General features: G+C 31.9%; 1 protein-coding gene across 7 annotated transcripts in view; it reads left to right on the forward strand.

The window, feature by feature from the left end:
• LOC133630287 (rho GTPase-activating protein 12-like) overlaps window positions 1–22,500 on the forward strand; it is a 119,916-nt gene that overhangs the window by 96,685 nt on the left and 731 nt on the right. For all 7 annotated transcript variants that reach the window (XM_062021805.1, XM_062021806.1, XM_062021808.1 and 4 more), the window contains 4 exons: window positions 2,993–3,091; window positions 15,219–15,296; window positions 17,607–17,741; window positions 17,887–17,992. In XM_062021805.1, coding sequence (XP_061877789.1) covers window positions 2,993–3,091; window positions 15,219–15,296; window positions 17,607–17,741; window positions 17,887–17,992 — 418 coding nt within the window. The remainder of the gene's footprint in view (window positions 1–2,992; window positions 3,092–15,218; window positions 15,297–17,606; window positions 17,742–17,886; window positions 17,993–22,500) is intronic.

Raw genomic sequence — 22,500 nt, forward strand, 5'->3', positions numbered from 1 at the left:
CTGTGGAAGACAACAGCAAATAATAATAATAATAATAATAAATGTATTTTTTTTACATCAAAGGTAGCACCTGTGGAAGACAACAAATAATAATAATAATAATAATAATAATAATAATAATAAATGTATTTTTTTTACATCAAAGGTAGCACCAGTGGAAGACAACACATATAATAATAATAATAATAATAATAATAAATGTATTTTTTTTACAAAGGTAGCACCAGTGGAAGACAACAAATAATAATAATAATAATAATAAATTTATTTTTTTTTACATCAAAGGTAGCACCAGTGGAAGACAACAAATAATAATAATAATAATAAATGTTTTTTTTTTTACATCAAAGGTAGCAACAGTGGAAGACAACAACAAATAATAATAATAATAATAATAATAATAATAATAAATGTATTTTTTTTTACATCAAAGGTAGCACCAGTGGAAGACAACAGCAAATAATAATAATAATAATAATAAATGTATTTTTTTTTACATCAAAGGTAGCACCAGTGGAAGACAACAAATAATAATAATAATAATAATAATAATAAATGTATTTTTTTTACATCAAAGGTAGCACCAGTGGAAGACAACAAATAATAATAATAATAATAAATGTATTTTTTTTTTACATCAAAGGTAGCACCAGTGGAAGACAACAACAAATAATAATAATAATAATAATAATAATAAATGTATTTTTTTTTACATCAAAGGTAGCACCAGTGGAAGACAACAAATAATAATAATAATAATAATAAATGTATTTTTTTACATCAAAGGTAGCACCAGTGGAAGACAACAAATAATAATAATAATAATAATAATAGTAAATGTATTTTTCTTTTACATCAAAGGTAGCATCAGTGGAAGACAACAACAAATAATAATAATAATAAATGTATTTTTTTTTTTTTACATCAAAGGTAGCACCAGTGGAAGACAACAACAAATAATAATAATAATAATAATAATAAATGTATTTTTTTTTACATCAAAGGTAGCACCAGTGGAAGACAACAAATAATAATAATAATAATAATAATAAATGTATTTTTTTTTTACATCAAAGGTAGCACCTGTGGAAGACAACACATATAATAATAATAATAATAATAATAATAATAATAAATGTTGTTTTTTTTACATCAAAGGTAGCACCAGTGGAAGACAACAAATAATAATAATAATAATAATAAATGTATTTTTTTTACATCAAAGGTAGCACCAGTGGAAGACAACAACAACAAATAATAATAATAATAATAATAAATGTATTTTTTTTACATCAAAGGTAGCACCTGTGGAAGACAACAAATAATAATAATAATAATAATAATAATAAATGTATTTTTTTTTTACATCAAAGGTAGCACCAGTGGAAGACAACAAATAATAATAATAATAATAATAATAATAAATGTATTTTTTTACATCAAAGCTAGCACCAGTGGAAGACAACACATAATAATAATAATAATAATAATAAATATATATTTTTTTACATCAAAGGTAGCACCAGTGGAAGACAACAAATAATACTAATAATAATAATAATAATAATAAATGTATTTTTTTTACATCAAAGGTAGCACCAGTGGAAGACAACAACAAATAATAATAATAATAAATGTATTTTTTTTACATCAAAGGTAGCACCTGTGGAAGACAACAAATAATAATAATAATAATAATAATAATAAATGTATTTTTTTACATCAAAGCTAGCACCAGTGGAAGACAACGCATAATAATAATAATAATAATAATAATAATAAATATATTTTTTTTTACATCAAAGGTAGCACCAGTGGAAGACAACAAATAATAATAATAATAATAATAATAATAATAATAATAATAATAATAATAATAATAAATGTTTTTTTTTTACATCAAAGGTAGCACCAGTGGAAGACAACAACAAATAATAATAATAATAATAAATGTATTTTTTTTTACATCAAAGGTAGCACCTGTGGAAGACAACAAATAATAATAATGATAATAATAATAAATGTATTTTTTTTTTACATCAAAGGTAGCACCAGTGGAAGACAACAAATAATAATAATAATAATAATAATAATAAATGTATTTTTTTACATCAAAGCTAGCACCAGTGGAAGACAACACATAATAATAATAATAATAATAATAATAAATGTATTTTTTTTTACATCAAAGGTAGCACCAGTGGAAGACAACAAATAATAATAATAATAATAATAATAATAAATGTGTTTTTTTTTACATCAAAGGTAGCACCAGTGGAAGACAACAACAAATAATAATAATAATAATAATAATAAATGTATTTTTTTTACATCAAAGGTAGCACCTGTGGAAGACAACACATATAATAATAATAATAATAATAATAATAATAAATGTATTTTTTTACATCAAAGGTAGCACCAGTGGAAGACAACAAATAATAATAATAATAATAATAATAATAAATGTTGTTTTTTTTACATCAAAGGTAGCACCAGTGGAAGACAACAAATAATAATAATAATAATAATAATAAATGTATTTTTTTTTACATCAAAGGTAGCACCAGTGGAAGACAACAAATAATAATAATAATAATAATAATAAATGTATTTTTTTTACATCAAAGGTAGCACCAGTGGAAGACAACATGGCTCACAAATAATAATAATAATAATAATAATAATTGTATGTTTTATTTACATCAAAGGCAGCACCTGTGGAAGACAACAAATAATAATAACAATAATAATAATAATAATTGTATGCACCTGTGGAAGACAACAAATAATAATAACAATAATAGTAGTAATAATATAATGTATGGGTTTTTTACATCAAAGGTAGCACCTGTGGAAGACAACATGGCCCAAAAATAATAATAATAATAATAATAATTGTATGTTTTTTACATCAAAGTTAACACCTGTGGAAGACAACAACAAATAATAACAATAATAATAATTGTATATGTTGTTGTTGTTTTTTCAGATCAAGTTTTTGGCTGCAGTCTGAGCAACTTGTGTCAGCGGGAGAACACTTCTGTGCCCACCTTTGTCACCACCTGTATCAACCATGTGGAGAACACAGGTATGATATCACCTACATGAATACATTTGTCACCACCTGTATCCACCATGTGGAGAACACAGGTATGATATCACCTACATGAATACATTTGTCACCACCTGTATCCACCATGTGGAGAACACAGGTATCATATCACCTACATGAATACATTTGTCACCACCTGTATCAACCATGTGGAGAACACAGGTATGATATCACCTACATGAATACATTTGTCACCACCTGTATCCACCATGTGGAGAGCACAGGTATGATATCACCTACATGAATACATTTGTCACCACCTGTATCCACCATGTGGAGAACACAGGTATGATATCACCTACATGAATACATTTGTCACCACCTGTATCCACCATGTGGAGAACCCAGGTATGATATCACCTACATGAATACATTTGTCACCACCTGTATCCACCATGTGGAGAACACAGGTATGATATCACTTACATGAATACATTTGTCACCACCTGTATCAACCATGTGGAGAACACAGGTATGATATCACCTACATGAATACATTTGTCACCACCTGTATCCACCATGTGGAGAGCACAGGTATGATATCACCTACATGAATACATTTGTCACCACCTGTATCCACCATGTGGAGAACACAGGTATGATATCACCTACATGAATACATTTGTCACCACCTGTATCCACCATGTGGAGAACACAGGTATGATATCACCTACATGAATACATTTGTCACCACCTGTATCCACCATGTGGAGAACACAGGTATGATATCACCTACATGAATACATTTGTCACCACCTGTATCCACCATGTGGAGAACACAGGTATGATATCACCTACATGAATACATTTGTCACCACCTGTATCCACCATGTGGAGAACACAGGTATGATATCACCTACATGAGTACATTTGTCACCACCTGTATCCACCATGTGGAGAACACAGGTATGATATCACCTACATGAGTACATTTGTCACCACCTGTATCCACCATGTGGAGAACACAGGTATGATATCACCTACATGAATACATTTGTCACCACCTGTATCCACCATGTGGAGAACACAGGTATGATATCACCTACATGAATACATTTGTCACCACCTGTATCCACCATGTGGAGAACACAGGTATGATATCACCTACATGAATACATTTGTCACCACCTGTATCCACCATGTGGAGAACACAGGTATGATATCACCTACATGAATACATTTGTCACCACCTGTATCCACCATGTGGAGAACACAGGTATGATATCACCTACATGAATACATTTGTCACCACCTGTATCCACCATGTGGAGAACACAGGTATGATATCACCTACATGAGTACATTTGTCACCACCTGTATCCACCATGTGGAGAACACAGGTATGATATCACCTACACGAATACATTTGTCACCACCTGTATCCACCATGTGGAGAACACAGGTATGATATCACCTACATGAATACATTTGTCACCACCTGTATCCACCATGTGGAGAACACAGGTATCATATCACCTACATGAATACATTTGTCACCACCTGTATCAACCATGTGGAGAACACAGGTATGATATCACCTACATGAATACATTTGTCACCACCTGTATCCACCATGTGGAGAGCACAGGTATGATATCACCTACATGAATACATTTGTCACCACCTGTATCCACCATGTGGAGAACACAGGTATGATATCACCTACATGAATACATTTGTCACCACCTGTATCCACCATGTGGAGAACCCAGGTATGATATCACCTACATGAATACATTTGTCACCACCTGTATCCACCATGTGGAGAACACAGGTATGATATCACTTACATGAATACATTTGTCACCACCTGTATCAACCATGTGGAGAACACAGGTATGATATCACCTACATGAATACATTTGTCACCACCTGTATCCACCATGTGGAGAGCACAGGTATGATATCACCTACATGAATACATTTGTCACCACCTGTATCCACCATGTGGAGAACACAGGTATGATATCACCTACATGAATACATTTGTCACCACCTGTATCCACCATGTGGAGAACACAGGTATGATATCACCTACATGAATACATTTGTCACCACCTGTATCCACCATGTGGAGAACACAGGTATGATATCACCTACATGAATACATTTGTCACCACCTGTATCCACCATGTGGAGAACACAGGTATGATATCACCTACATGAATACATTTGTCACCACCTGTATCCACCATGTGGAGAACACAGGTATGATATCACCTACATGAGTACATTTGTCACCACCTGTATCCACCATGTGGAGAACACAGGTATGATATCACCTACATGAGTACATTTGTCACCACCTGTATCCACCATGTGGAGAACACAGGTATGATATCACCTACATGAATACATTTGTCACCACCTGTATCCACCATGTGGAGAACACAGGTATGATATCACCTACATGAATACATTTGTCACCACCTGTATCCACCATGTGGAGAACACAGGTATGATATCACCTACATGAATACATTTGTCACCACCTGTATCCACCATGTGGAGAACACAGGTATGATATCACCTACATGAATACATTTGTCACCACCTGTATCCACCATGTGGAGAACACAGGTATGATATCACCTACATGAATACATTTGTCACCACCTGTATCCACCATGTGGAGAACACAGGTATGATATCACCTACATGAGTACATTTGTCACCACCTGTATCCACCATGTGGAGAACACAGGTATGATATCACCTACACGAATACATTTGTCACCACCTGTATCCACCATGTGGAGAACACAGGTATGATATCACCTACACGAATACATTTGTCACCACCTGTATCCACCATGTGGAGAACACAGGTATGATATCACCTACACGAATACATTTGTCACCACCTGTATCCACCATGTGGAGAACACAGGTATGATATCACCTACACGAATACATTTGTCACCACCTGTATCCACCATGTGGAGAACACAGGTATGATATCACCTACACGAGTACATTTGTCACCACCTGTATCCACCATGTGGAGAACACAGGTATGATATCACCTACACGAATACATTTGTCACCACCTGTATCCACCATGTGGAGAACACAGGTATGATATCACCTACACGAATACATTTGTCACCACCTGTATCCACCATGTGGAGAACACAGGTATGATATCACCTACATGAATACATTTGTCACCACCTGTATCAACCATGTGGAGAACACAGGTATGATATCACCTACATGAATACATTTGTCACCACCTGTATCAACCATGTGGAGAACACAGGTATGATATCACCTACATGAATACATTTGTCACCACCTGTATCCACCATGTGGAGAACACAGGTATGATATCACCTACATGAATACATTTGTCACCACCTGTATCCACCATGTGGAGAACACAGGTATGATATCACCTACATGAGTACATTTGTCACCACCTGTATCCACCATGTGGAGAACACAGGTATGATATCACCTACATGAGTACATTTGTCACCACCTGTATCAACCATGTGGAGAACACAGGTATGATATCACCTACATGAATACATTTGTCACCACCTGTATCCACCATGTGGAGAACGCAGGTATGATATCACCTACATGAATACATTTGTCACCACCTGTATCCACCATGTGGAGAACACAGGTATGATATCACCTACATGAATACATTTGTCACCACCTGTATCCACCATGTGGAGAACACAGGTATGATATCACCTACATGAGTACATTTGTCACCACCTGTATCCACCATGTGGAGAACACAGGTATGATATCACCTACATGAGTACATTTGTCACCACCTGTATCAACCATGTGGAGAACACAGGTATGATATCACCTACATGAATACATTTGTCACCACCTGTATCCACCATGTGGAGAACGCAGGTATGATATCACCTACATGAATACATTTGTCACCACCTGTATCCACCATGTGGAGAACGCAGGTATGATATCACCTACATGAGTACATTTGTCACCACCTGTATCAACCATGTGGAGAACGCAGGTATGATATCACCTACATGAATACATTTGTCACCACCTGTATCAACCATGTGGAGAACACAGGTATGATATCACCTACATGAATACATTTGTCACCACCTGTATCCACCATGTGGAGAACACAGGTATGATATCACCTACATGAATACATTTGTCACCACCTGTATCCACCATGTGGAGAACACAGGTATGATATCACCTACATGAGTACATTTGTCACCACCTGTATCCACCATGTGGAGAACACAGGTATGATATCACCTACACGAATACATTTGTCACCACCTGTATCCACCATGTGGAGAACACAGGTATGATATCACCTACATGAATACATTTGTCACCACCTGTATCCACCATGTGGAGAACACAGGTATCATATCACCTACATGAATACATTTGTCACCACCTGTATCCACCATGTGGAGAACACAGGTATGATATCACCTACATGAATACATTTGTCACCACCTGTATCCACCATGTGGAGAACACAGGTATGATATCACCTACATGAATACATTTTTCACCACCTGTATCCACCATGTGGAGAACGCAGGTATGATATCACCTACATGAATACATTTGTCACCACCTGTATCCACCATGTGGAGAACGCAGGTATGATATCACCTACATGAATACATTTGTCACCACCTGTATCCACCATGTGGAGAGCGCAGGTATGATATCACCTACATGAATACATTTGTCACCACCTGTATCCACCATGTGGAGAACGCAGGTATGATATCACCTACATGAATACATTTGTCACCACCTGTATCCACCATGTGGAGAGCGCAGGTATGATATCACCTACATGAATACATTTGTCACCACCTGTATCCACCATGTGGAGAACGCAGGTATGATATCACCTACATGAATACATTTGTCACCACCTGTATCCACCATGTGGAGAACGCAGGTATGATATCACCTACATGAATACACTTGTCACCACCTGTATCCACCATGTGGAGAACGCAGGTATGATATCACCTACATGAATACATTTGTCACCACCTGTATCCACCATGTGGAGAACACAGGTATGATATCACCTACATGAATACATTTGTCACCACCTGTATCCACCATGTGGAGAACACAGGTATGATATCACCTACATGAGTACATTTGTCACCACCTGTATCCACCATGTGGAGAACACAGGTATGATATCACCTACATGAATACATTTGTCACCACCTGTATCCACCATGTGGAGAACACAGGTATGATATCACCCACATGAATACATTTGTCACCACCTGTATCCACCATGTGGAGAACACAGGTATGATATCACCTACATGAATACATTTGTCACCACCTGTATCCACCATGTGGAGAACACAGGTATGATATCACCTACATGAGGACATTTGTCACCACCTGTATCCACCATGTGGAGAACACAGGTATGATATCACCTACATGAATACATTTGTCACCACCTGTATCCACCATGTGGAGAACACAGGTATGATATCACCTACATGAGGACATTTGTCACCACCTGTATCCACCATGTGGAGAACACAGGTATGATATCACCTACATGACTACATTTGTCACCACCTGTATCAACCATGTGGAGAACACAGGTATGATATCACCTACATGACTACATTTGTCACCACCTGTATCAACCATGTGGAGAACACAGGTATGATATCACCTACATGACTACATTTGTCACCACCTGTATCAACCATGTGGAGAACACAGGTATGATACCACCTACATGACTACATTTGTCACCACCTGTATCAACCATGTGGAGAACACAGGTATGATATCACCTACATGAATACATTTGTCACCACCTGTATCAACCATGTGGAGAACACAGGTATGATATCACCTACATGAATACATTTGTCACCACCTGTATCCACCATGTGGAGAACACAGGTATGATATCACCTACATGAGTACATGTCACCACCTGTATCCACCATGTGGAGAACACAGGTATGATATCACCTACATGAATACATTTGTCACCACCTGTATCCACCATGTGGAGAACACAGGTATGATATCACCTACATGAATACATTTGTCACCACCTGTATCCACCATGTGGAGAACACAGGTATGATATTACCTACATGAGTACATTTGTCACCACCTGTATCCACCATGTGGAGAACACAGGTATGATATCACCTACATGAATACATTTGTCACCACCTGTATCCACCATGTGGAGAACACAGGTATGATATCACCTACATGAATACATTTGTCACCACCTGTATCCACCATGTGGAGAACACAGGTATCATATCACCCACATGAGTACATTTGTCACCACCTGTATCCACCATGTGGAGAACACAGGTATGATATCACCTACATGAATGCATTTGTCACCACCTGTATCAACCATGTGGAGAACACAGGTATGATATCACCTACATGAATACATTTGTCACCACCTGTATCCACCATGTGGAGAACGCAGGTATGATATCACCCACACGAATACATTTTTCACCACCTGTATCCACCATGTGGAGACCAGAGGTATGATATCACCTACATGAATACATTTGTCACTACCTGTATCCACCATGTGGAGAACACAGGTATGATATCACCTACATGAATGCATTCGTCACCACCTGTATCCACCATGTGGAGAACACAGGTATGATATCACCCATATGAATACATTTGTCACCACCTGTATCAACCATGTGGAGAACACAGGTATGATATCACCTGCACGAATACATTTGTCACCACCTGTATCAACCATGTGGAGAACACAGGTATGATATCACCTACACGAATACATTTGTCACCACCTGTATCCACCATGTGGAGAACGCAGGTATGATATCACCTACACGAATACATTTGTCACCACCTGTATCCACCATGTGGAGAACGCAGGTATGATATCAACTACACGAATACATTTGTCACCACCTGTATCCACCATGTGGAGAACGCAGGTATGATATCACCTACACGAATACATTTGTCACCACCTGTATCCACCATGTGGAGAACGCAGGTATGATATCACCTACACAAATACATTTGTCACCACCTGTATCCACCATGTGGAGAACGCAGGTATGATATCACCCACATGAATACATTTGTCACCACCTGTATCCACCATGTGGAGAACACAGGTATGATATCACCCACATGAATACATTTGTCACCACCTGTATCCACCATGTGGAGAACACAGGTATGATATCACCTACATGAATACATTTGTCACCACCTGTATCCACCATGTGGAGAACACAGGAATGATATCACCCACATGAATACATTTGTCACCACCTGTATCAACCATGTGGAGAACACAGGTATGATATCACCTACATGAATACATTTGTCACCACCTGTATCAACCATGTGGAGAACACAGGTATGATATCACCTACATGAATACATTTGTCACCACCTGTATCCACCATGTGGAGAACACAGGTATGATATCACCTACATGAATACATTTGTCACCACCTGTATCAACCATGTGGAGAACACAGGTATGATATCACCTACATGAATACATTTGTCACCACCTGTATCCACCATGTGGAGAACACAGGTATGATATCACCTACATGAATACATTTGTCACTACCTGTATCCACCATGTGGAGAACACAGGTATGATATCACCTACATGAATGCATTCGTCACCACCTGTATCCACCATGTGGAGAACACAGGTATGATATCACCCATATGAATACATTTGTCACCACCTGTATCAACCATGTGGAGAACACAGGTATGATATCACCTGCACGAATACATTTGTCACCACCTGTATCAACCATGTGGAGAACACAGGTATGATATCACCTACACGAATACATTTGTCACCACCTGTATCCACCATGTGGAGAACGCAGGTATGATATCACCTACACGAATACATTTGTCACCACCTGTATCCACCATGTGGAGAACGCAGGTATGATATCAACTACACGAATACATTTGTCACCACCTGTATCCACCATGTGGAGAACGCAGGTATGATATCACCTACACGAATACATTTGTCACCACCTGTATCCACCATGTGGAGAACGCAGGTATGATATCACCTACACAAATACATTTGTCACCACCTGTATCCACCATGTGGAGAACGCAGGTATGATATCACCCACATGAATACATTTGTCACCACCTGTATCCACCATGTGGAGAACACAGGTATGATATCACCCACATGAATACATTTGTCACCACCTGTATCCACCATGTGGAGAACACAGGTATGATATCACCTACATGAATACATTTGTCACCACCTGTATCCACCATGTGGAGAACACAGGAATGATATCACCCACATGAATACATTTGTCACCACCTGTATCAACCATGTGGAGAACACAGGTATGATATCACCTACATGAATACATTTGTCACCACCTGTATCAACCATGTGGAGAACACAGGTATGATATCACCTACATGAATACATTTGTCACCACCTGTATCCACCATGTGGAGAACACAGGTATGATATCACCTACATGAATACATTTGTCACCACCTGTATCCACCATGTGGAGAACACAGGTATGATATCACCTACATGAATACATTTGTCACCACCTGTATCCACCATGTGGAGAACACAGGTATGATATCACCCACATGAATACATTTGTCACCACCTGTATCCACCATGTGGAGAACACAGGTATGATATCACCCACATGAATACATTTGTCACCACCTGTATCAACCATGTGGAGAACACAGGTATGATATCACCCACATGAATACATTTGTCCCCACCTGTATCCACCATGTGGAGAACACAGGTATGATATCACCCACATGAATACATTTGTCACCACCTGTATCCACCATGTGGAGAACACAGGTATGATATCACCTACATGAATACATTTGTCACCACCTGTATCCACCATGTGGAGAACACAGGTATGATATCACCTACATGAATACATTTGTCACCACCTGTATCCACCGTGTGGAGAACACAGGTATGATATCACCTACATGAGTACATTTGTCACCACCTGTATCCACCGTGTGGAGAACACAGGTATGATATCACCTACATGAGTACATTTGTCACCACCTGTATCCACCGTGTGGAGAACGCAGGTATGATATCACCTACATGAATACATTTGTCACCACCTGTATCCACCGTGTGGAGAACGCAGGTATGATATCACCTACATGAATACATTTGTCACCACCTGTATCAACCGTGTGGAGAGCACAGGTATGATAACACCTACATGAGTACATTTGTCACCACCTGTATCCACCATGTGGAGAACACAGGTATGATATCACCTACATGAGTACATTTGTCACCACCTGTATCCACCATGTGGAGAACGCAGGTATGATATCACCTACATGAATACATTTGTCACCACCTGTATCCACCATGTGGAGAACACAGGTATGATATCACCTACATGAGTACATTTGTCACCACCTGTATCCACCATGTGGAGAACGCAGGTATGATATCACCTACATGAGTACATTTGTCACCACCTGTATCAACCATGTGGAGAACGCAGGTATGATATCACCTACATGAATACATTTGTCACCACCTGTATCCACCGTGTGGAGAACGCAGGTATGATATCACCTACACGAATACATTTGTCACCACCTGTATCCACCGTGTGGAGAACACAGGTATGATATCACCTACACGAATACATTTGTCACCACCTGTATCCACCGTGTGGAGAACACAGGTATGATATCACCTACACGAATACATTTGTCACCACCTGTATCCACCATGTGGAGAACACAGGTATGATATCACCTACACGAATACATTTGTCACCACCTGTATCCACCATGTGGAGAACACAGGTATGATATCACCTACACGAATACATTTGTCACCACCTGTATCCACCATGTGGAGAACACAGGTATGATATCACCTACATGAATACATTTGTCACCACCTGTATCCACCATGTGGAGAACACAGGTATGATATCACCTACATGAATACATTTGTCACCACCTGTATCCACCATGTGAAGAACACAGGTATGATATCACCTACATGAATACATTTGTCACCACCTGTATCCACCATGTGGAGAACACAGGTATGATATCACCTACATGAGTACATTTGTCACCACCTGTATCCACCGTGTGGAGAACACAGGTATGATATCACCTACATGAGTACATTTGTCACCACCTGTATCCACCGTGTGGAGAACGCAGGTATGATATCACCTACATGAATACATTTGTCACCACCTGTATCCACCGTGTGGAGAACGCAGGTATGATATCACCTACATGAATACATTTGTCACCACCTGTATCAACCGTGTGGAGAACACAGGTATGATATCACCTACATGAGTACATTTGTCACCACCTGTATCCACCATGTGGAGAACACAGGTATGATATCACCTACATGAGTACATTTGTCACCACCTGTATCCACCATGTGGAGAACGCAGGTATGATATCACCTACATGAGTACATTTGTCACCACCTGTATCAACCATGTGGAGAACGCAGGTATGATATCACCTACATGAATACATTTGTCACCACCTGTATCCACCGTGTGGAGAACCCAGGTATGATATCACCTACACGAATACATTTGTCACCACCTGTATCCACCGTGTGGAGAACGCAGGTAAGATATCACCTACACGAATACATTTGTCACCACCTGTATCCACCATGTGGAGAACACAGGTATGATATCACCTACACGAATACATTTGTCACCACCTGTATCCACCATGTGGAGAACACAGGTATGATATCACCTACATGAATACATTTGTCACCACCTGTATCCACCATGTGGAGAACACAGGTATGATATCACCTGGCCATCTACATATATATATATATATATATATATATATATATATATATATATATATATATATATATATATATATATATATATATATATATATATATATATATATATATATATATATATGTGTATATATATATATATATATACATATGTGTATATATATATATATATATATGTATATATAAATATGTATATATATATATAAATATGTATATATATATATGTGTGCATATATATATATATATATATATATATATATATATATATATATATATATATATATATATTTTATTTTTATTTTTATTTAATTTTTTTTAATTTTTTTTTTTAACCTTTAGGGCTCCCCTCAAGTTTGGAAAAATAAGTTGTATTATTTTTTTTATTTTTTTTAACACTTAAAAATCTTTAGATCAACTTCAGATCCATCCCTCGATTATACACATTTTATTACATTACATTGTTTTGTTTTATGCCCTTAATTTTGAAGAAAACTTTTGGCAAAAATACTTTTGTAAAAATATATAATATAATAAATAATAGAGAATTATAATAAATTATATTATTTAGCTGAGATAGGCTCCAGCACCCCCCGCGACCCCAAAAGGGACAAGTGGTAGAAAATGGATGGATATTAATATTATATGTCATTATATATATATATTTATTATACATAATATTATGTATTATTTATTTATTATATGTATGTTATATATGTATTATATTATGTTTTAATGTTATATTTATTTGTACATATATATATATATATATATATATATATATATATATATATATATATATATATATATATATATATATATATATATATATATATATATATATATATCTTTCGATATATTTATATTTTTATATTATATTTTAATATATAATTATATGTTAAATATATGTTAACAATATAATATAAACACTATATAAATATGCAACATTTCCACCCAAAAAAGTGCAATATTTGATGTGAAGTAATTGGAGTCTTAAATATGTCAATAATTCATAACAACATTGATTTTGATTTATTATTATTGTTTTTAGCAATGACTGTTTAAAAAAAATCCCACTAAATTGTCAGGGATCCAAAAGAGTCCCACTCATAAAAGGAATAAAAATAAGTCATACATTATTATGATTATGATTATTATGATGATTATTATGATTGTTATGATGATGATGATGACGACATGATTGTTGTGCAGGTCTCAGTGTTGATGGCTTGTACAGAGTCAGCGGGAACTTGGCCGTCATTCAGAAGCTGCGCTTTGCTGTCAACCATGGTATGTAAATACTTCTTATTTGCTTTGTTTATATACATTTACTTTACATTTTTCAAGTAAATTCAGTTTTGGTTTTAAATACATTTAGTTTTGTTTTGAAATAATTGTTTTATTTTTTTTATTTTTTTTTGTAAAAAAAAAATTTAACTAATTTTTTTTTTTTTTAAATAAATGTAGTATTATTTTTAAAGAAAAGGTAGTTTGTTTTTAAATACATTTAGTTTCGTTTTTTAAATAAATGTAGTTTGGGAAAAAAATACATTTAGTTTTTTGAATAAACGTAGTTTTGTTATTTTGAATACATTTTGTTCTGTTTTTAAATACATTTAGTTTTAAAAAATATATATAAATTCAGTTTTGTTTTTGAATAGATTTAGTTTTGTTTCTTCAATAAATGTAGTTTTGTTTTATTAAATATATTTAGTCGTTTTTTTAATAAATATATAATTTGTTTTTTAAATAAATGTAGTTTTATTTTATGAAATATATTTAGTTTTGTTTTTATATCAATTCAGTTTTGTTTTATTCAATATATCTTTTGTTTTTCATATCAATTCAGTTTTGTTTTATTAAATATATTTTTAGTTTTGTTTTTCATATCAATTTAGTTTGATTATATTAAATATATTTAATTTTGTTTTTTAAATAAATGTAGTTGAATTTTTAAAATACACTTTAGGGGGTTTTGGAAATTAATGTAGTTTGTTTTTAAAATACATTAAGCTTATTTTTTTAAAATACATTTAGTTTAGTTTTTTAATAAATATGCTTTGTTAATACATTCAGTTTTGTTTTTAAATATAGATTTTTGTAGAGACATTTTTGTTGATAAATTTAGTTTTTTTTGTTGAATTTAGTTTTCTTTGTTGAATTTTGTTTTGTTTTGTAAATACATTTAGTTTTTTTTTAAATAAATCTAGATTTTTTTCTTAAGCAGATTAGTTTTTTTCAAATAAATTCAGTTTTGTAAATAAATTGTTTTGCAAATTAATTTGTAAACAAATGCGTTTGTTGTTTTTTTTAAATACATTTTTTTAATAAATGTTTTTGTAAATAAATATAGACTTGTTTTTATTAATAGATTTAGTTTTTTAAATAAATGTAGTGTCATTTTGAATACATTTAGTTTAGTTTTTTAATAAATGTAATTTTGTTTTTAAATACATTCAGTTTTGTTTTTGAATATAGATTTTTGTAGATACAGTTTGTTGATAAATTGAGTTTTTTTTAAATAAATCTAGATTTTTTTCTTAAATAGATTTGTTTTTTTTCAACTAAATTCAGTTTTGCAAATAAATTGGTTTGCAAATTAATGTACTTTTGTTTCTTCAATGCATTTTTTAAATAAATGTTTTTGTAAATAAATTTAGTTTAAAAACATTTTTTTTGTTATTTTAAATACATTTAGTTTAGTTTTTTTAATAAATCTACTTTTGTTTTTAAATACATTGTTTTGTTTTTAAATATAGATTTTTGTAGATACATTTTGTTGATAAATTTAGTTTTTTTTTAATAAATCTAGATTTTTTTTTCTTAAATAGATTTGTTTTTTTCAAATAAATTCAGTTTTGCCAAGAAATTGTTTTGAAAATTAATGTACTTTTGTTTTTTTAATGCATTTTTTAAATAAATGTTTTTGTAAATAAATGTAGTTTTAAAAAAAATGTTTTTGTTATTTTTAATACATTTAGTTTAGTTTTTTGAATACATCTACTTTTGTTTTTAAATACATTGTTTTGTTTTTAAATATAGATTTTTGTAGATATATTTTGTTGATATTTTTTTTTTTTTTTAAATAATTCTAGATTTTTTTTTCTTAAATTGATTAGTTTTTTCAAATAAATTCAGATTTGCAAATAAATTGTTTTGCAAATTAATGTACTTTTGTTTTTTAAATGCATTTTTTTGTTTTGAATTTTTTTATAAATATTTTTTGTAAATAAATATAGACTTGTTTTTTTTAATAGATTTAGTTTTTTAAATAAATGTAGTTTTGTTATTTTGAATGCATTTAGTTTAGTTTTTTTTGCTTTTGTTTTTAAAATAAATTCAGTTTTTTTGTAAATAAATTGTTTTGCAAATTAATGTACTTTTGTTTTGTTGAATGCATTTTTTTTTATTCGTTTTTTTATAAATCTTTTTTGTAAATACATTTAGACTTTTTTATTTATTTTTTTTAATAGTATAATCAGTGTGTAAAATGTGTAATAATATGAGAATAATAATCAATATTTCTCAGTGTATAGAATATGAGAATAATAGTCAATATTATAATATGAGAATAATTCCTAATAAATGTTTGTGTCCCAGATGAGAATGTGGAGTTGGAGGACAGTAAGTGGGAGGACATTCACGTCACCACAGGAGCGTTAAAAATGTTCTTCAGAGAACTTCCTGAACCTCTTTTCACCTACGGCTCCTTCAACGACTTTGTCCACGCCATCAGTACGTGACCTTTGACCCCTCTGACAACTACTGTGATATCCACATCGTGCACGAAGCTCAGTCTTGGATCAGACCGCTGCAAGATGCCTGCAGTACAGTGAGTGTCCACAGGGTGGTGACACTTCTTCTTGTCTTTGTGCTGCAGAAAGTTGTGACCCCAAGATCAGACTGACTTCCATCAAAGATCTCATCAGGAAGTTGCCAAAAGAAAACCAGGACACCATGCAGGTCCTCTTCAAACACCTGCGCAGGTAAATCACACATTGTAATGCAGGTCCTCTTCAAACACCTGCGCAGGTAAATCACACATTGTAATGTAGGTCCTCTTCAAACACCTGCGCAGGTAAATCACACATTGTAATGCAGGTCCTCTTCAAACACCTGCACAGGTAACACACAATGACCATAATATATTTTGTATTTATTACGTTTTATATCTTCGTTCATTAATGGACGGAACCCTGTGGAAGTTACCTTGAGTCTTTATTACCAGAGCTTCTTTTTTTTGACACTGAATTTTTGTAACTGAATAAAATTTTGTGAATTGAATTTATGCTGACCGTTTCATTGGAAATAAATTTAGCGTACACAAATTTACCGTAAAAAAAATTATTTGAATAAAAAATAAATGTATGAAATTTCAGTGTAAAAAAAAAATCAGTGTAAAATAATTCAGTGAAAAAAAAAAATCAGTGTACAAAAAATCAGTGTGTAAAAAAAAAATCAGTATATAAAAATCCAGTCTAAAAAAAAAAAATCAGTGTAAAAAAAATTCAGTGTAAAAAAAAATCAGTGTATAGAAATTCAGTGTAAAAAAATTCAGTATAAAAATTCAGTGTAAAAAAATCAGTGTATAAAAATTTAGTGTGTACAAAAAAATCAGTGTATAAAAATTCAGTGTAAAAATTCAGTGTGTTAAAATTCAGTGTACAGAACAATCAGTGTGTAAAAATTCAATATAAAAAAAATCAGTGTATAAAAATTCAGTGTAAAAAAAATCAGTGTAAAAAAAAAATCAGAGTATAAAAATTCAATGTAAAAACAATTCAGTATAAAAATTCAGTATAAAAAAAAATCAGTGTATAAAAATTCAGTGTAACAAAAATTCAGTGTAAAAAATCAGTGTATAAAAATTCAGTGTAAAAAAAATCAGTGTATAAAATTTTGGTGGAAAAAAATTTGTGGAAAAAAATTCAGTATATAACAATTCTGTGTAAAAAAAATTCAGTGTAAAAATTTGGCGTAAAAAAATTCAGTGGAAAAAAAATGAGTGTAAAAAATTTTGTGGAAAAAAATTCAGTGTAAAAAAAAAATCAGTGTAGAAAAATTATGTGTAGAAAAATTCAGTATAAAAAGTCAGTGTAAATAAAAAATCAGTGTATAAAAATTCAGTGTGTAAAAAAAAATCAGTGTATAAAAATTCAATGTAAAAACAATTCAGTATAAAAATTCAGTGTAAAAAAAAAATCAGTGTATAAAAATTCAGTGTAACAAAAATTCAGTGTAAAAAATCAGTGTATAAAAATTCAGTGTAAAAAAAAATCAGTGTATAAAATTTTGGTGGAAAAAAATTTGTGGAAAAAAATTCAGTGTATAACAATTCTGTGTAAAAAAAATTCAGTGTAAACGTTCAGCGTAAAAAAAATCAGTGTAAAAAAAATGAGTGTAAAAAATTTTGTGGAAAAAAATTCAGTGGAAAAAATTCAGTGTAAAAAAAAAATCAGTGTATAAAAATTATGTGTAAAAAAATTCAGTATAAAAAGTCAGTGTATAAAAATTCAGTGTAAAAAAGATCAGTGTAAAAAAAAAATCAGTGTATAAAAATTCAATGTAAAAAACAATTCAGTATAAAAATTCAGTGTAAAAAAAAATCAGTGTATAAAAATTCAGTGTAAAAAATCAGTGTATAAAAATTCAGTGTAAAAAAAAATCAGTGTATAAAATTTTGGTGGAAAAAAATTTGTGGAAAAAAATTCAGTGTATAACAATTCTGTGTAAAAAAAATTCAGTGTAAACATTTGGCGTAAAAAAATTCAGTGTAAAAAAAATGTGTGTAAAAAATTTTGTGGAAAAAAATTCAGTGGAAAAAAATTCAGTGTAAAAAAAAAATCAGTGTATAAAAATTATGTGTAAAAAAATTCAGTATAAAAAGTCAGTGTAAATAAAAAATCAGTGTGTAAAAAAAAAAATCAGTGTATAAAAATTCAGTGTAAAAATTCAGCGTGAAAAAAATTCTGTGTAAAAAAATCAGTGTATAAAAAGCCAGTGTAAAAAAAAAAAGTGTATAAAAATTCAGTGTAAAAATTCAGCGTAAAAAATTTCAGTGTAAAAAAAATCAGTATAAAAATTTAGTGGAAAAAAATTCAGTGTATAAAAATTCAGTCCAAAAAAATAATTCAGGGTATAAAAATGTGCTCCTTCAAAAGCAAGACTCACTTCCAGTACATTAAGAGTGAAGCAATGGATCTTGTCTCAGAAGCAGCCAATGAGGCGTCAAGTTTGAAGTCATGTGACACGTGCCTGGACATAATTCTACATGATTAACATTTCAATGCAGCTCGCTGGATCTTTTCTATTCCAATCTGCACTTTTGACTCACATACTCTGCATCTTTTCATGTAAACACATTCAAATCACTAAATTAAAACACAGTTGCATAAATTCAGTGTCAAAAAAAGCTTTCGTAATAAAGACACAAATTAACCTCCATACTTACAGTAATATTTGAAAACATCATTAATTATTATTTATTTGTTTTGATTCCACGCTTAAATCTCTAGATCAACTCTAGGTTTCATTTGTATAGATCAAGTTAAAAAAAATAAAGTATGTTTTCTGCCGTTTTGTCAAAACCCAATTTTTTTATGGCAAAAACACAAAATATGCAACATTTTCCCCAAAAAATATTACTTTGAAATATTTTAAATTATTAAGTAATATAAATAATATATAAATATAAAGTAATTGAATATTGAATATTTCAACATTGATTCTAAAACAAAAACAAAACAAAAAATAAGTGTATGAAATTTCAGTGTAAAAAAAAAATCAGTGTAAAATAATTCTGTGTAAAAAAAAAATCAGTGTACAAAAAATCAGTGTGTAAAAAAAATCAGTATATAAAAATACAGTCTAAAAAAAAAAAATCAGTGTAAAAAAAATTCAGTGTAAAAAAAAATCAGTGTGTAGAAATTCAGTGTAAAAAAATTCAGTATAAAAATTCAGTGTAAAAAAAAATCAGTGTATAAAAATTTAGTGTGTAAAAAAAAAATCAGTGTATAAAAATTCAGTGTAAAAATTCAGTGTACAAAAAAATCAGTGTGTAAAAATTCAATGTAAAAAAATCAGTGTATAAAAATTCAGTGTAAAAAAATCAGTGTAAAAAAAAAATCAGTGTACAAAAATTCAATGTAAAAACAATTCAGTATAAAAATTCAGTGTAATAAAAAATCAGTGTATAAAAATTCAGTGTAACAAAAATTCAGTGGAAAAAATCAGTGTATAAAAATTCAGTGTAAAAAAAAAAAATTTTGGTGGAAAAAAATTTGTGGAAAAAAATTCAGTGTATAACAATTCTGTGTAAAAAAAACACAAAATATGCAACATTTTCCCCAAAAAATATTACTTTGAAATATTTTAAATTATTAAGTAATATAAATAATATATAAGTATAAAGTAATTGTATATTGAATATTTCAACATTGATTCTAAAAGTAAAAAAAAAAAAAAAAACATCTCAGGGACCCAAAAGTCAGTAAAGTGCTAAAAATAAGACAATCATATTATTGTTATCTTTTTACTGTCAACGCTTAAATCTCTAAATCATTTTCAGATCCATCCGTTGATCTGAATTTTTGTCAAAACACCATTTTTTGGGGACAAAAACACAAAATACGCAACATTTTCCCCAAAAAATATTTTACTTTGAAATATTTTTCAATATTAAGTGATAGAAATACTAATTAATAAATATAAAATAATTGAAGCCTTAAATAGTTGAATAATTCAACATTGATTTTAACAATGACCGTTTCAAAAAAAATTATGACTAAAAATGTCTTTTATTCAACATAACAAAACTACATTTATATACAAAAAATCCCAAAATGAATTTAAAAAACAAAACTAATTTTATTTAAAAAAACTAAAATTTATTTAAAAAAAACTAAAAATATTTAATAAAACAAAACTACATTTATTTAAGAAACAAAATAAATCTATTAAAAAAACAAAGATGGATTTACATAAAAAACTAAACTAAATGTATTTACACAACAAACTATATTGATTGAAAGAACAAAACTCAATTTATTTTAAAAACAAAAACTTTATTTAAAAACAAAACTACATTTGTTTAAAAAACTAAACTAAATGTATTTAAAAAAAAACAAGTAAATGTATTTTAAAAACTGCATTTATTTAAAATAACGCAAATAATTGTATTTAAAAAAACTAAGTGTATTTTTAAAAAAAACTACATTTATTACCAAAACCCCCTAAAATTAAAAAACTAAATGTATTAAAAAAAATAAAATAAATGTATTTGAAAAACAAACTACATTTATTTAAAATACCGCAAATATGTTTAAAAAAAACTAAATGCATTTAAAAAACAAAACTAAATATATTTAATACAATTAAATTAAATTGATATGAAAAACAAAATTAAAAATATATTTAATAAAACAAAACTTTTATTTTATTTCACTAAAGTGTTAAAAATAAAACATTATTATTTGTATTTATTTTATTTTTTACT

The sequence above is a fragment of the Entelurus aequoreus genome, linkage group LG15 (genome assembly GCF_033978785.1).
Source record: "Entelurus aequoreus isolate RoL-2023_Sb linkage group LG15, RoL_Eaeq_v1.1, whole genome shotgun sequence".
NCBI lineage: Eukaryota > Metazoa > Chordata > Actinopteri > Syngnathiformes > Syngnathidae > Entelurus > Entelurus aequoreus.